Below are 15,931 nucleotides of genomic sequence, written 5' to 3' on the forward strand. Positions count from 1 at the left end.
TCTTTACGAAGTAATTAATCACTGCTTGAACCTCGATATTTTCCATCTTTGCAAATCACTACATGGGAACAACAATAGAGCCACGTCACCACCACAGCTTTCTTCCAAGAGCACTGACATGACACTTTTTTACAGGCAACTGTGAAATGAATATCACGTGAACAACTCATTGCGCTAGCACTGACCTCTCGTGGTGATTCCGAGAACTTTTCAAATCACCATCTTAAATATCAAGGAATACAGTCTACCATCATGTTCGTGTAGAGTCAACAAGTAAAAATGAGGTGTTGCTGCATTTAGAAAAGTTGGACACAAAGTAAAAAATATTTAAACAGGCAGTTTCTCTGTACATCACAACCTAGAAGAATGTGCTTTTGAGTTCTTACTGCAGAATAATTTCACTTGTAATTGTGACTGTTTACAGATCCCCACTAGGAGACACTCGGCAACTTGTGTGAAATCTAGATAACTGCTCTTACAATTACAAGAGAAGTATTCTTCAGTAGCAAGTAACAAGCACATGCTTCTAGATTCTGATATATACAGTCACTTCTAAAGAAGGTGAGACTACTTGCATGATAGGCACAAAATAAATCGTAGGGCTGTAAATCAAGTGATGCCAAATGAAATGCTTTTGCCTGTCAAGAGGACAATGCATGAAGTCTTCAGTGATCATTATAGCAGAATATTACTGAAAGATCTCTCACAAAACATGAAGAAATTCTGTTCACATGTAAAGGCTGTTAGGGGTGCCAAAATTAGTGTCTGGACATTCATGGGTGTGACAGGATCTGAAACCAGCAGTGCTGACCTGTGTTACTGAATGTTCCTTTGCAAACAAAAATCCAAGAGTATTGCCCAGTTTAATTCTCACTGCTAAAGACATGAGTAATATCGCTACTAATGGCAATGGTGCTGGGAAACAGCATAAATTGCTAAAATTGTGCAGAACTCCAGCACCTATTGGAATCCCTGTCACATTCTGTACAAAATTTGCAGCTGAGTTAGCCCCTCTTTTAACCATAATCTAGCATAGACTCCCCACTCAAACAACAAACTACATACCCAGTAGCTGAAAGCAAGGACAGATCTCACCAGTCCACAAAGAGGCATAACAGATATGATCCTGTTGTAGAATCGTAGCTCAAACATAATGAGGAACCTCAAACAAAATGACCTCTTCTATGCCAACCAGCATGAGTCCCAGAAATATCGCCATGTGATACTCAACCTGCAGTTTCCTCACTTGAATATTCTGGAATCCACAGGTCGAAGCAGTCATGTACATCCAGTATTTCTTGATTTCCTAAAAGCATTTGACTTGGTAACACACCTACACTTATTTTTGAAAGTACATTCATATGGGTTACCGTATTTACTCGAATCTAAGCCGCACCTGAAAAATGAGACTCGAAATAAAGGAAAAAAATAATTTCCCGAATCTAAGCCGCACCTGAAATTTGAGACTCGAAATTCAAGGGAAGAGCAAAGTTTTAGGCCGCACCTCCAAATTGAAACAAAGTTGGTCCATTGTAATATGATACACAATTTAGGTCGAATGAATGACGATACAGCTACAGTAGTTTGGTTCGAGTCGTAAGCTTAGCAGTTAAGCTTTACCACATAGCCATTGCCATGCGTCAGGCACTCCGTCCATATTTATACGGGTACCCTTCCTTTTTCACATGCTTCGTCTGGTTTGAATCGATTGCTTATTTTGTTTTGATCTGATAAGTGCCGTTTTCTTTGTTATAGGTGTTTGCGTCACTCTTAAGCTGAAAATGCATTACTGCACTGTGTCATGCATTGTTTGTCGCATTCTGATAGTGCGTGTTTACGGCCTGTCGCGGCTCGCGGCATGGCTTGCTTTTGTGCGCGCTACCGCCGCGTACAATTAAAAAAAAAAGAGAGAGGAATCGTCTCATTAGCGAAACAATGGCAAGAGACTGCTATTTGTTGTTACTTACACTGCTGCTTTCTTTGATAATGGTCAACAAGAATCAAATAATAGACTGCGTATGATAGAACATGTTCTGAACGAGAGTTAGGCGAAAATTTTTCTCTGTTTGAAAATCTTTGCGGCCGCTTCTTTATTACATCAAATTCTGCACAGAAATCAGAGTCATCTTAGATTTAAAAATCTAGTCACTTGCCGTGCTTCATTTCTGACTGTATCACTATTAGGCATAAGAATAATACGAATATAAACATGACACGATACGTATATTCTTCCGCGTTTGCTGTTGTCTGACTCTAGTTTCGTAGTTTATTAGGCGGACAGGATTTAAATGAGATAGCAGCAATCACGAAAGAATACATGGCAAAATGTTTATATTCATATTATTCTTATGGTGAAGAGAATACTGTATGTGATTCAAATTTCATCAGGTTCCTATTAGCAACCATCTCTTCTCACAGATAGGAAAAAATGCAGAACGTAGAGTTGGCCATATTTACAAACATCCCAAACAGTCTTGCCAGTCAGATTTTCATAGTACACTGAAATTGTGCTACATTTGAAGATGAACAATACGGAGTTTGTATTTACTTCGTTGGATAATGTATCAAAATGCGGTGGTCGAAACTCGCGGCGGAGAAAAAAAGCTCGTCTTCCACTTTTTTTTTAAATTTATTTACTGACGCAGAGGTTTTGGTGACAGTACTTATCTTTGTGCCTACAAAGCATGCCTGCGTAGCGCTACATATATTCGACGGCAAAGTTAGTTGTGGCAGCACGTACCAACATTTTTCATAACTTCCACTTGCTTTGCACTTGATTCTAAGCCGCAGGCGGTTTTTTGGATTACGAAAACCGGATAAAAAGTGTGGCTTAGATTCGAGTAAATACGGTATTGAGCAAAATTTGTCACTGAATTGAGGATTTCTCAGTAGGGAGGACACACAGCATGTTAACTTTGATGGAGAGTCATTGTCAGATGTAGAAGTAACTTCAAGTGTGTACCTGGAAGTATGTTGGGATCCTTGTTGTTCATGTTGTGTATTTATGATCTTGTAGATAACATTAAAAGTAATGCCAGACTTTTTGCTGGTGATGCAGCTATCTGTATTTAAGTACTAGTTGAAAAAAGCTGCACAAATATTCAATCAGATCTTGATAAGATTTCAAAGTGGTGCAAGTATTGGCAACTTGCTTTAAATATCAGATATGTAAAATTGAACACTTCACAAAACAAAAAAATAGTATATTATGACTATAATATCTATGAGTTAGTTGAGATTTGTTCACTCTCAAAAATACTTAAGTGTAATAATTCATAGGCATATGAAATGCAATGAGCACAGGAGCTAGGTCATAGATAAAGCAGATGTAGGTTGATTGGTAGAAAACTAGGGAAATGCTGTCAGCCTACAAAAGAGAATGTTTACAAAATGCTTGTGCAACCCATCATGGAATATTATTCATTGACGTGGGACCCCTATCAAATAGGACTAAGAGGAGATACTGATGTAAAAGTTTTGCATGAATGGTCACAGTTTCGTTGGACTTGTGGAAAAATGTCACAGAGATGCTAAAGAAATTGAACTGGCCGACATTTGAAGGTAGACAGTAACTATCCTGACAAAACCTACTAACAAAGTGTGAAATGATGAATCTAGGAATAGGTATCACTCCTGAAGGTATCGTAAAGATACGATTAGGTTAATTATAGATTCAACAGATATGTTTAATCAATCATATAAAAAGAAAGATGCTTTGACACAAATTTCAAGCTTTCATAACCCAAGGTTGCTTCATCAGGAAAGAGGGAAGGAGAGGGAAAGACGAAAGGATGTGGGTTTTAAGGGAGAGGGTAAGGAGTCATTCCAATCTCGGGATCGGAAAGACTTAACCTTAGGGGGGAAAAAGGACAGGTATACACTGGCGCGCGCACACACACACACACACACACACACACACACACACACACACACACACACACACATCCATCTGCACATATACAGACATATGTAAAGGCAAAGAGGCTGGGCAGAGATGTCAGTCGAAGTGGAAGTACAGAGGCAAAGATGTTGTTGAATGACAAGCGATGTGCGAGGGGCGGCAACTTGAAATTAGCGGAGGTTGAGGCCTGGTGGGTAACGGGAAGAGAGGATATACTGAAGGGCAAGTTCCCATCTCCGGAGCTCTGATAGGTTGGTGTCAGTGGGAGGTATCCAGATAACCCGGATGGTTTAACACTGTGCCAAGATGTGCTGGCCGTGCACCAAGGAATGTTTAGCCACAGGGTAATCCTCATTGCCAACAAACACTGTCTGCCTGTGTCCGTTCATGCGAATGGACAGTTTGTTGCTGGTCATTAGCACATAGAAGGCTTCACAGTGTACACAGGTCAGTTGGTAAATCACGTGGGTGCTTTCACACATGGCTCTGCCTTTGATCGTGTACACCTTCCGGGTTGCAGGACTGGAGTAGGTGGTGGTGGGAGGGTGCATGGGACAGGTTTTCACCGGGAGTTGGTAACCCTTCTTTCCATCAGTCCCTATACCAGTTCCAAACCGAACAATCCATAGCCCTCACCCACCTAATCCTTCACCTACACATCAACTCAGCCAATGAACACACCCGTCAACTCTTATCCCTAATCAAAGTCCTCAATCTTTGCTCTCCCACATCTACACCGGCTGTTCAGAGCATCCTCCTACAGGCCAACCACAAATTAGAACAGCATGCCACCCTCCACCTCAAAAACCTATCCAATCTCCTGGTTTCCCACCTCCGGAAAGGCAACTTGCTCACCCTCCACAACCTTTCCAACAGACCTCAATCTCCTCTCATTGCACACAGACCCAGTCTCTCCCATCTACTCAATCTCCCACTTCCAGCTCCACTCCCCCCAAAACCTCAAAATTCTAGTCAACACATTCTGGAACCACAACACCCCAATTCAGTAGTTAACCTTTCCTCCAAACCTCTCTCCCAATCCGAAACCTCTGTCCTATCCAAAGGCCTCACCTTCAGCCCTACTCCCAGATTCAACCAAACAGCCCTCGTCAAAGATTTACTGTCCTACACTCATAGTCTCTGTTGGAAATATCACTTTGCCATGAAGAAAAATAATCATAATCCTACACCTAATGATCCAACTCCTCAAGACACTATCCAAATTGAACCCTGACTGGAACAGTTCCGTTCTCCATCACAGCGGGACCCACCTCCTCTTCCTCAAAATCACCCTCTCCAAACCTTCCAGGAATTTCTCATTCCAGTCTTGCCTCTCAATCTTTCTTGTAAAACCTCAATCCTACTCTCAACATCACCCCAGCTGAAGCCCAGGCTATCTGTGATCTGAAGGCATACCGATCCATCGTCATTCTTCCGGCTGACAAGGGTTCCACGACCATGGTACTTGATCGTTGGTAGTATGTGGCTGAGGGACTGCGTCAGCTTTCAGACAACACCACATACAAAGTTTGCCAAGGTAATCCCATTTCTGATGTCCAGGCAGAGCTTCAAGGGATCCTCAGAACCTTAGGCCCCCTACAAAACCTTTCACCTGACTCCATCAACCTCCTGATCCCACCAACACCCCGCACCCCTACCTTCTACCTACTTCCTAAAATAAACAAACCCAAACATCCCGGCCACCCCATTGTAGCTGATTACCAAACCCCCACAGAACGTATCTCTGCCTACGTAGATCAACACCTCCAACCCATTACATGCAGTCTCCCATCCTTCATCAAAGACACCAACCACTTTCTCGAACGCCTGGAATCCTTACCCAATCTGTTACCCCCGGAAACCATCCTTGTAACCATTGATGCCACTTTCTTATACACAAATATCCTGCACGTCCAGGACCTTGCTGCGATGGAGCACTTCCTTTCACACCGATCAACTGCCACCCTACCTAAAACCTCTTTCCTCATTAACTTCATCCTAACTCACAACTTCTTCACTTTTGAAGGCCAGACATACCAACAATTAAAGGGAACAGCCATTGGTACCAGGATGGCACCCTTGTACGCCAACCTATTTATGGGTTGCTTAGAGGAAGCCTTCTTGGTTACCCAGGCCTGCCAACCCAAAGTTTGGTACAACTTTATTGATGTCATCTTCATGATCTGGACTCACAGTGAAGAAGAACTCCAGAATCTCCTCTCCAACTTCAACTCCTTTGGTTCCATTAGATTCACCTGGTCCTACTCCAAATTCCATGCCACTTTCCTCGACGTTGACCTCCATCTGTCCAATGGCCAGCTTCACACATCCGTCCACATCAAACCCACCAACAAGCAACAGTACCTCCATTATGAAAGCTGCCACCCATTCCGTATCAAATGGTCCCTTCCCTGCAGCTTAGGTCTTCATGGCAAACGAATCTGCTCCAGTCCTGAATCCCTGAACCATTACACCAATAACCTGAAAACAGCTTTCGCATCCTGCAACTACCCTCCCGACCTGGTACAGAAGCAAATAACCAGAGCCACTTCCTCATCCCTTCAAACCCAGAACCTCCCACAGAAGAACCCCAAAAGTGCCCGACTTGTGACAGGATACTTTCCAGGACTGGATCAGACTCTGAATGTGGCTCTCCAGCAGGGATACGACTTCCTCAAATCCTGCCCTGAAATGAGATCTGTCCTTCATGAAATCCTCCCCACTCCATCAAGAGTGTCTTTCCACCGTCCTCCTAATCTTTGTAACCTCTTGGTTCACCCCTATGAAATCCCCAAACCACCCTCCCTACACTCCAGCTCCTACCCCTGTAACTGCCCTCGGTGAAAAACCTATCCCATGCACCCTCCCACCACCACCTTCTCCAGTACTGTAACACGGAAGGTGTACACGATCAAAGGCAGAGCCATGTGTGAAAGCACCCACGTGATTTATCAACTGACCTGCCTACACTGTAAAGCCTTCTATGTGGGAATGACCAGCAACAAACTGTCCATTTGCATGAACGGACACAGGCAGACAGTGTTTGTTGGCGATGAGGATCACCCTGTGGCTAAACATTCCTTGGTGCACGGCCAGAACATCTTGGCACAGTGTTACACCATCCGGGTTGTCTGGATACCTCCCACTGACACCAACCTATCAGAACTCCGGAGATGGGAACTTGCCCTTCAAAATATTCTCTCTTCCCATTACCCACCAGGCCTCAACCTCTGCTAATTTCAAGTTGCCGCCCCTCGTACATCACTTGTCATTCAGCAACATCTTTGCCTCTGTACTTCCGCTTCGACTGACATCTCTGCCCAGCCTCTTTGCCTTTACATATGTCTGCCTGTGTCTGTATATGTGCGGATGGATATGTGTGTGTGTGTGTGTGTGTGTGTGTGTGTGTGTGCGCGCGCGCGCCAGTGTATACCTGTCCTTTTTTCCCCCTAAGGTAAATCTTTCCGATCCCGAGATTGGAATGACTCCTTACCCTCTCCCTTAAAACCCACATCCTTTCGTCTTTCCCTCTCCTTCCCTCTTTCCTGATGAAGCAACCTTGGGTTGCGAAAGCTTGAAATTTGTGTGGGTGTTTGTGTGTTTTTTATTGTGTCTATCTACCAGTGCTTTCCCGTTTGTGTGTGTGTCATTTCAGGTATTTTAGGTGTCTTTCCTGTTATCTGTAGAAGTAGAAAAACTTTATTAGTGTTTCCACTGCCTTAATGATTGGAAAAAAAGTAATATTTTATGAATGTATGACGTAAAATTAAAAAGAGTGTCACATGTTTTCAGGTTATATATTTGAGACGCTTCTCCCTGTTGCGCACACTTAATATGGATGGTAATCCATGTGCAGACATAGATGGCTTTGCTGAATTTGTTTATGCTTGTCTGCCAAAACTGGTGTACTATCATTACCGTTATATTCACCCCCGTGATAAGGAATTAGCACGGGAGAAATACAGGTATAGCTTGATTGCATAATAAAAAGCATTATATCAATCACATATTGACTTGTGATGACCTGTAGGTGAGCAGCTTTTTCTCCTAATATGTATTTTATATTTAACAATGTTATGAATAGGATAGACAGCTATTTACCATAAAGATGACATGTTGAGTTGTAGACGAGCACAACAAAAAGGCTGTTACACATTGAGCTTTTGGCCTTCTTCAGAAAGGAAAACAGACAGGCAAACACATCTCATGCATACATGATCGCTAAGTCTGGTCGCTCAGCCTGAATGAAACTGTGTTGCACTAAATGGAAGCTGCAATCTAGAGTGGGACAGGGAACGGGAGAGATAGCAGGATATGGGTGGGGGAGAGAAGTCAGTGCATTGTGGTGGAGTGTACAGGGACTAGAGCTGGTGGCAGGGCAAGGCTGCCGGGCACATCATCGAGATGCTGTGGATGTGTGGGTGGCGGGGGTGGTGGGTGGGGAGGGGGGGCGGGGGGGGCAGGAAGCAGAAAAAGAGAGGAGCCGAAAAGGGAAAAAGACAGAGAACTGTGCACAGTGAGGATGAGGGGAGTTGAATTGGGAGGAGGCGATAGGACAGAGGGGGCAGAAACTGTTGGGTAGAGGATGTAGGGACAGTAGATTACTGCAGGTTGTTGGGTGCAATGATCTTGGGAGTGGAGAATGTCTTGCAAGAATAACTCACATTTGCGCAGTTCAGAAAAACTGATGGTGGAGGGGAGGATCCAGATGGTTTGAGTAGTGAAGCAGCTATTGAAAATGAGTGTGCTATGACCAACAGCGTGTTGTGCCACAGATTTGTCCACTTTGCTCATGGCTACAGTTTAGTGGTGACCATTCATCCTGGTGGACTTTGAGGACTATTTTGTAGGATAGGTAGAAGGTCAGAGTACAAAACTGTGTCATACCAATTACCAGTGCATATATTGTCAAAAAAATTTTCTTTAAATTAATTATTGTCACGATGGTGAACAGACATTTTTAAGCATATTATGACTGCCACCATTCATGTTCCTTTATTTTCTATTTACATTTTCTTCTGCTTCTGAAGATTTAGTTTGTGGGTTTTTATGGCTATAGTGACGGTCCACACACCAAAAAATACCAACTTATTACGTTAAGGCACTTTTATTACGGTTCATTTATTCCAGAAACACAAGAAAAACAATGCACAATTTCACTACATGTGTACACTCTCCAGACGCAGACAGGAATAATCCAAAGAACCTCGAGTCCCCAAAGACCTTTTACTCTGCGCTTTGCCTGTGAAGTTACTGGCAGTCGACTGTCGCCACAGAGCCCCCCCCCCAGGAGTGCGGAGCACTGGTGGACGGACGTGGGTGTCTTCCTGTGTAGTGGCGTTGTGGGATGCTCGCTGGTTGATAGCAGCGTGCGCTAAGTGTCCATACTGTCTGTGCAGGGTGGACTAGCGCTCGTGTAGTCTGCCATCCAGTGGGGGGGTCGGACTGGTCGACCTGTGCGCGTGAACTGGACGGGCACAGGAGATGTTGTTGCAGTACCGGCGGAGAGAGGGATGCGAATCTTGAGCATCCCGTCGGTGCTGAACGTTGCGGTTATGGCAGCCGTATCCACCCCATTTGGGATAGGGACTGTGCGCAGGATGGTGATGTGTGACGTGGGTGTGGACCCACGTGAAGTGTCCCCTATGCGGAGGACGAAGATGGATCCCTCATGGAGCTGCAAGGAAAGCTCGTCACGTTGGCACTCAGAGGCGTTGATTGCGATGCAAATTTCGTCGGCAGTGGATGTAGAGTGCACTAGGGGGGGTGGGGGCGAAAAGTAACGTAGTTCAGGAGAAACCTTGGAACACTCTGTAGAGGTATTGGGTATCAACACTTGGGACGGTGTAATGTCACACGCAACATGAGGTTGAGCCTGAGGTTGTGGATTGTCACACGCATTGCCTGTTTGGAACGAGGGTAGCATATCATCGTACGCAACCGCTGAGTTGCCCTCGGGTGTAGGCTCGGTGCCATTACGATCGTGGAGGGACACAGGGGGGTGAGTGGTCTGTGTGGGGTCGAGGTCGTCACCATCTGATGAAAGAACACTAGACTCGGGGGGAGGTGTTACAGATTCTTCGATCGTCCAGGCTGGTTTCACGCGTTGGAGGGAAACTGTCTGCTGGCGACCACTGACAAGAATGTCCATAGTATTGTCCCTGCGAGACACTACTCGATGTGGGCCAGAGTAGGGTGGTTGTAATGCCGGTTTGACCGTGTCATCCCGTAACATAACGAACTCACAAGAGTCCAGTGCCACATGCCTGAACACGCGAGGGCGGGTATGTGGCCGTGGAGGAGGCATGCGGATCGCGGCTATGTGTGTCCGGACCCGTTCAACTAGCATGGGGAGGTTGGACAGGTCGGCGATTGCTTCGTCGTTGACGAACTCTGCAGGGAGGACTAGGGTCTCGCCATACAGTAACTCTGCGAGCGAAGCCTGGAGGTCTGTCTTGTAATCTGTGCAAATTCCTAGCATAACCCAGGGAAGGGCATCGCACCACTCACCACCGTGGCACATGAGTGCCGCTTTCAGCGTTCTGTGCCACTGCTCGACCAGTCCATTGCTCTGTGGGTGGTAAGCCGTAGAGCGGAATCTATCCACCCCACAGAGGACGCAGAGTTTGTTAAACAGCAGGGATTCAAACTGTCTTCCCTGGTCGGTGGTGATGGATGTAGGACAGCCAAATCAAGCTATCCAGGAGGATACAAATGCGCGTGCTACGGAATCTGCTGTGATGTCCTGCAGGGGGATTGCCTCCACCCAACGTGTAACGCGATCAATGCCGGACAGGATGTACCTGAAACCATCCGACATGGGTAATGGTCCCACGAGATCCACATGTACATGACGGAAGCGGCCTTTCGGGATGTCGAATTTACCTAGACTGGGTTGTGTGTGCCTGCCAACTTTGCTGCGCTGGCACTGTAAACAAGCACGGGCCCAAGTACGACAATCCCTCTTCACACCTGGCCACACAAAGCGTTCTGTAACCAGGCGAGTAGTAGCCTTAGCACCAGGGTGTGCCAGGTTATGTAAACTACTGAACACTTGGCGACGTAGCGCAGGGGGAACAATAGGCCGAGAGGTGCCCGTGGAAGTATCACACCACAGTGGCTTCGCCGAGCCCGGTAGGTTGCACGAAACGATCTGAAGGGAAGTATCTGGGTCCTGTCGGAGGTTGTGCAATTCGGTGTCACTGTCCTGTAAGTGGGCCAACTCATCGAAATTAATGGGGGATGAAATTGCAGTGATACGCGATAGGTAATCAGCCACCACATTTTCTGACCCTCGAATGTAACGGTTGTCTGTTGTGTATTGGCAAATTAAGTCCATTTGCCGGAACCTACGTGGGGGAAGGTCAGTAGCGGGCTTACGGATAGCCTCCGCGAGGGGGCGGTGGTCCGTGAAGATTGTTATATTCCTTCCTTCAATGTCTGTGCAGAAATATTTTACAGCTTCGTAAACTGCGAGCAATTCTCTGTCGAATGCTGACCATTTACGTTGGGCTGTAGATAATTTTTTGGAAAAAAAACGGAGCGGTTGAGTCTTGTCATTGACATGCTGTTGTAGGACTGCACCGATTGCGAAATCACTTGCATCCGCTGTAATCGAGATGCAGGCATCTGGCAAAGGATGGGCGAGAGTGACACCATGTGCTAACGCTGATTTAAGGTCTTCAAAAGCTCTCACCATGCTGTCAGACCACGGTACTCGGCGACTGCCTGAGGTTTGTTTTCCGGCCAATGCGTCAGTCAAAGGGGCTTGAATTGCTGCCGCCATCGGCAGGTTACAACGGTAGAAATTGACAGTTCCTAAAAACCGGCGTAATTCGCGAAACGACACTGGGAGAGGTAGCTTACGAATGCAGTCAACCCGCTCCTGCGGGGGGCATATACCATCCGCGGAGACTGTGTACCCCAGAAAAGTGACAGCGGTGCAGCGGAGTTGCGACTTGTCATTATTGATCTCGACTCCGTTACGTGTCAATAAGTCCTGTATCGTGGCCAGGTGGAGTTCATGTTCTCTGTCAGAGGGGGAGAAAATTAGTATGTCATCGAGGTATGCGTAGCAATACGTGCAGTTAAAAAGAAGTGAGTCTATAAAGCGCTGCCAAGTTTGGGCCGCGTTTTTGAGACCATAAGGCATGTAACAAAATTCGTACAGGCCAAAAGGTGTGATTACTGCTGTCTTTGGAATGTCACTCTGTTCCATTGGTATCTGTAAATATGCCTTGCGGCAGTCCAAGACACTGAAGATGCATGCTCCGCTGAGTACTTGCGCAAAGTCTTGTATGTGAGGTATCGGGTAATTGTCTAATACCGTCCGTGCGTTGAGGCGACGATAGTCGCCGCACAGGCGCACAGTGCCATCCTTTTTGGGAACTAAATGTATGGGGGAGGACCAGTTACTGTCCGATGGGCGGACAATGCCTGTCCTTAGAAGTTCCTCCACTGCGGCTTTAGCAAGGCGTAGTTTATGTGGTGGCAGTCGGCGCGCTTTATGGCGTACTGGAGGCCCATCTGTCGTGACAATTTTGTGAGTCGTGCCATTTGTAATAGCGTTCAGCTTGGCTGGCAGACTCATTTGGGGGCCGTCGTGAGCGGGGATCGGTAGCACACGAGAGTCACTAACCTGATGTGCCAGGGAAGCAGTCTGCTTCGGTGTCGACGAGGTTCCACGAGGTGCATCTCCGGTGTCAGGTGGTGGCGGCGTTGGCAGGCATTGTATGAGGCGTCGTGCCTCGGTGAGGGCTTGCGTAGCCGATGAGCTGGCACGGTTCCGTTCGGCGTTGTGAGGACGGAGATCGTCGACTGCAGGGCGTTCAGGTTGGGGATGGGCGGTAGAAATCGTGAGGCTGTCTGCCGATGAGGAGCACTTGATGGGATCTGTGCCAAGGTCGTCGGGCAGCCGAGGGGGAGGGGGGGCCGAAGAGGCGACTGAACATGCAATTTGCGTGGACGAGGCGTGGTGCAATAATGCGGCTGACTGAAGATCTGGAGACAGTCCGAAGTGAAAAAGAAAGTCGATGCCTAATACTGGATCTTCGACATCAGCCACGTAGAAGGACCAAGTGAACTGTTTACCAGGTATGAGTTCAATAGGTAGCTTTGCCAGGCCCTTGACTCGAAGTGTCGACTTATTTGCTGCTTGAAGGGACAGTTTGGTTGATGTCATGTCCTTTACGGAAAATGTGGGAGGTATGACACTAACGTCTGCTCCGGTATCGACGAGAAAATACCGGCGCGAACCTACATCCAAGGCGTACAGACGTCCTCGTGGGGTGGGGGATCTGACAGAATGCAATGTCTGTGGGCACCCCTGCCTGTATCTGCGGGCCGTGGCGCCTACAGCGGCCCGTGTGCGGCGTTTGGGAACGCGCAGGGCGGACGGTAGTTGCGAGCGGCGTCCCTGAAAGTGGTGTGAAACCAGCATATGCGTGAATCGGCTAAACTCGTCCCGCCAGCCGAAGCGTCAGGCGGGGGGAAGGCGGGGCGGGCAGGCGCTAGCCCTGTTGGGGTGGGGAGTGGCTGTTGCCGACCCGCTGGCGGTTCCCGGTCTTGGCCGCTAGGTGGCTGCTGTTCCGTGTGCTGTCCGCGATACGCACGCGCCCGGCCTCTACCGCCCGACGGTGGAAGTATACACACAGGGTTGCCAACCTCGGCGGTGTTAGACACTGTGCTGTGTCGAATAATAGCGTATGCCTGATCCGCCAGCCGTAGTTTATCCTCGAGTGACGCTGCGGTATGTGGTAGCAAATGTAACTGTAATTCTTGTGGTAGCTTCACCAACCACAATGCCCAGAGCGCTAAGTTCGGCAGAATCTCGGTACCGACCTGTGCACGCAAGCGTTGCCACAGCTGTGAGGGTGTTCTGTCGCCTAAGGTCTCGTCGTAAATTATATTGTGAATAGTATCGGCCGGCAGACGAGAGAGACGTTCGATAAGTAATGCGCGAGCAGAGGCATATTTGTTGCTCTTAGGAGGATTCAGCAATAAGTCACTGATGAGATCAGGGTGGTCGTGCAGATGGTTCTCTAAACACACGAAACGGGTGCTGTCATCCGCAATACCGTGTATGTCCAACATATTGTCCACCAAGGTAAACCACGTCACTGGGTTGTCCGGTTGTAACGGCGGCAGCTTCGGAAAACGGCCGGGGGTCAGTGTTTGCGGGGCTGTAGGAGGGGCACGAAACGCACAGGGATTCTGCAAGGTGTTCACTGGGTTGCGTTGAACGTCCGTTAACTGTGTAGGCGAAACGTGGTATCCAGTCCATGTAGGCACGGAATCTGTGCGCCCACATGACAAGCACGGCACGGCAGGCGCGGGCGGAATCTCGAGCAGGGGCGCGAGATCGCGATTGAGCGCCGTGTGACGGGGCGGAACCACAGCAGGTGCGTCGCCCGAGGTGTGCGCGGGGCGGCAGGACGGGTAGGCGTATAAATGGTCCGGCGCGGTTGGCGCGAGTGTACCTTCGACCGGCGCGAAGCGGGGCACGTTAAACGGCAGCCGTGCATGTGGACCCAGAAACTGGCCGGCCGCGTGGTCCATGCTGTGCGGTAGAAACTCGGGGTTTCCGTGGTCCTGTGCTGGCGGGGCATTCTGTTGAGCGTAGAATGCCGCGGAAGGTGTCTGCGACGATGTGTACAGCGCCCGGTGTGGTATGCCGGCCGAGGTTAGAGTCGTCCGGCCAGGCGAGGCAAACACGGGAGATACGAACATTCCCGGTGTATTAGTGGCACACGGGGTGAAGCGTTGCGCTTCACAGTCGAATGTCCATTCTGTGGTCGCGGCGTCGTGCACTGCCGTAAAAACTGGAGGCTGCGACATTGTCTATTGGCGCGAAACCGGTGATACACAGCGAGCGACTGCAACGTATTTTCGCGACTCGGGGTCACCAGTGTGGGTTTTTATGGCTACAGTGACGGTCCACGCACCAAAAAATACCAACTTATTACGTTAAGGCACTTTTATTACGGTTCATTTATTCCAGAAACACAAGAAAAACAATGCACAATTTCACTACATGTGTACACTCTCCAGACGCAGACAGGAATAATCCAAAGAACCTCGAGTCCCCAAAGACCTTTTACTCTGCGCTTTGCCGGTGAAGTTACTGGCAGTCGACTGTCGCCACAAGTTACTTTATACTTGTGTATAATATGGCATGTCAAAAAATTATTTTGACATGCCATATTATTTTGACATGCCATATTATTCAGGTAGAGGATACAGAATCTTCAGAGAATAATTAGCTAGATGTTGTCACAGGCTTTGTCACAGTTGATGTGTTAAATCTATTGCCAGAACTGTCAAACTTTAAATTGTCAGTGAAGTTTATCTTACTTGTGTAAAGATTATATAATATACAGTGTTCACAAAATCAAGTAGAATCATTAATGTCTTCAGCTAATGAAATTTGTGAATTTAAAATAACTAATATCCATGGTGTGTCATCCATTTTTTTAAAATTTCAGTTCATTATTCATGTCTATAAATGTAGCATCCCTTTTATCACACACACAGGAACAGTACTTGTGTATCTGTTTCAGTGATACAATTGCAGCACTTGAAAAGACTGAGGCAGAGGCACAGGTTCACATTGAGCAACAGAAAGAAGAAGAGCAAAAATCAGAGCTATATTCTGCAGCATTTGTTGAGCAACTAGACAGTGACCAGCTTTTCAACTCATTGTATGAAGGTGATGAAGAGGGCAAGGCACTCTTGAAAATAGGAGATGAAGCAATGGAACTCTATAACAAGTATCCTTTCTCCCATTCAGGGAAAATGTCCTGCAATTTCATATATTTTTGAAATTGTTCTGTCTTAAGCAACACATATGTGGCAGTCTCTCAAAGACTTTTACTTTAGTTACATTTCTTGGTGTTTCATTACAACCATATTTACATTTTATGTAAACTAGTCTGTGCAACCATGCTGGGGGATGGCAACACAAGTTTGTTTCGAGCATGTTGGTAGCCAGGCGAGAGACAGGAGTTTTGTGCTCTCTCACAGAAGAAGTTA

General features: G+C 47.1%; 1 protein-coding gene across 1 annotated transcript in view; it reads left to right on the top strand.

Moving 5' to 3' along the window:
* The window catches only part of LOC126134764 (dynein regulatory complex subunit 3-like), a 207,612-nt gene that overhangs the window by 61,331 nt on the left and 130,350 nt on the right, over positions 1 to 15,931 (top strand). Inside the window, 2 exon segments of the mRNA XM_049915195.1 lie at positions 7,694 to 7,866; positions 15,460 to 15,669. Of these exon segments, the coding sequence (XP_049771152.1) occupies positions 7,694 to 7,866; positions 15,460 to 15,669 (383 nt within the window).

This window comes from Schistocerca cancellata, chromosome 1 (genome assembly GCF_023864275.1).
Source record: "Schistocerca cancellata isolate TAMUIC-IGC-003103 chromosome 1, iqSchCanc2.1, whole genome shotgun sequence".
Taxonomy (NCBI): Eukaryota; Metazoa; Arthropoda; class Insecta; order Orthoptera; family Acrididae; genus Schistocerca; species Schistocerca cancellata.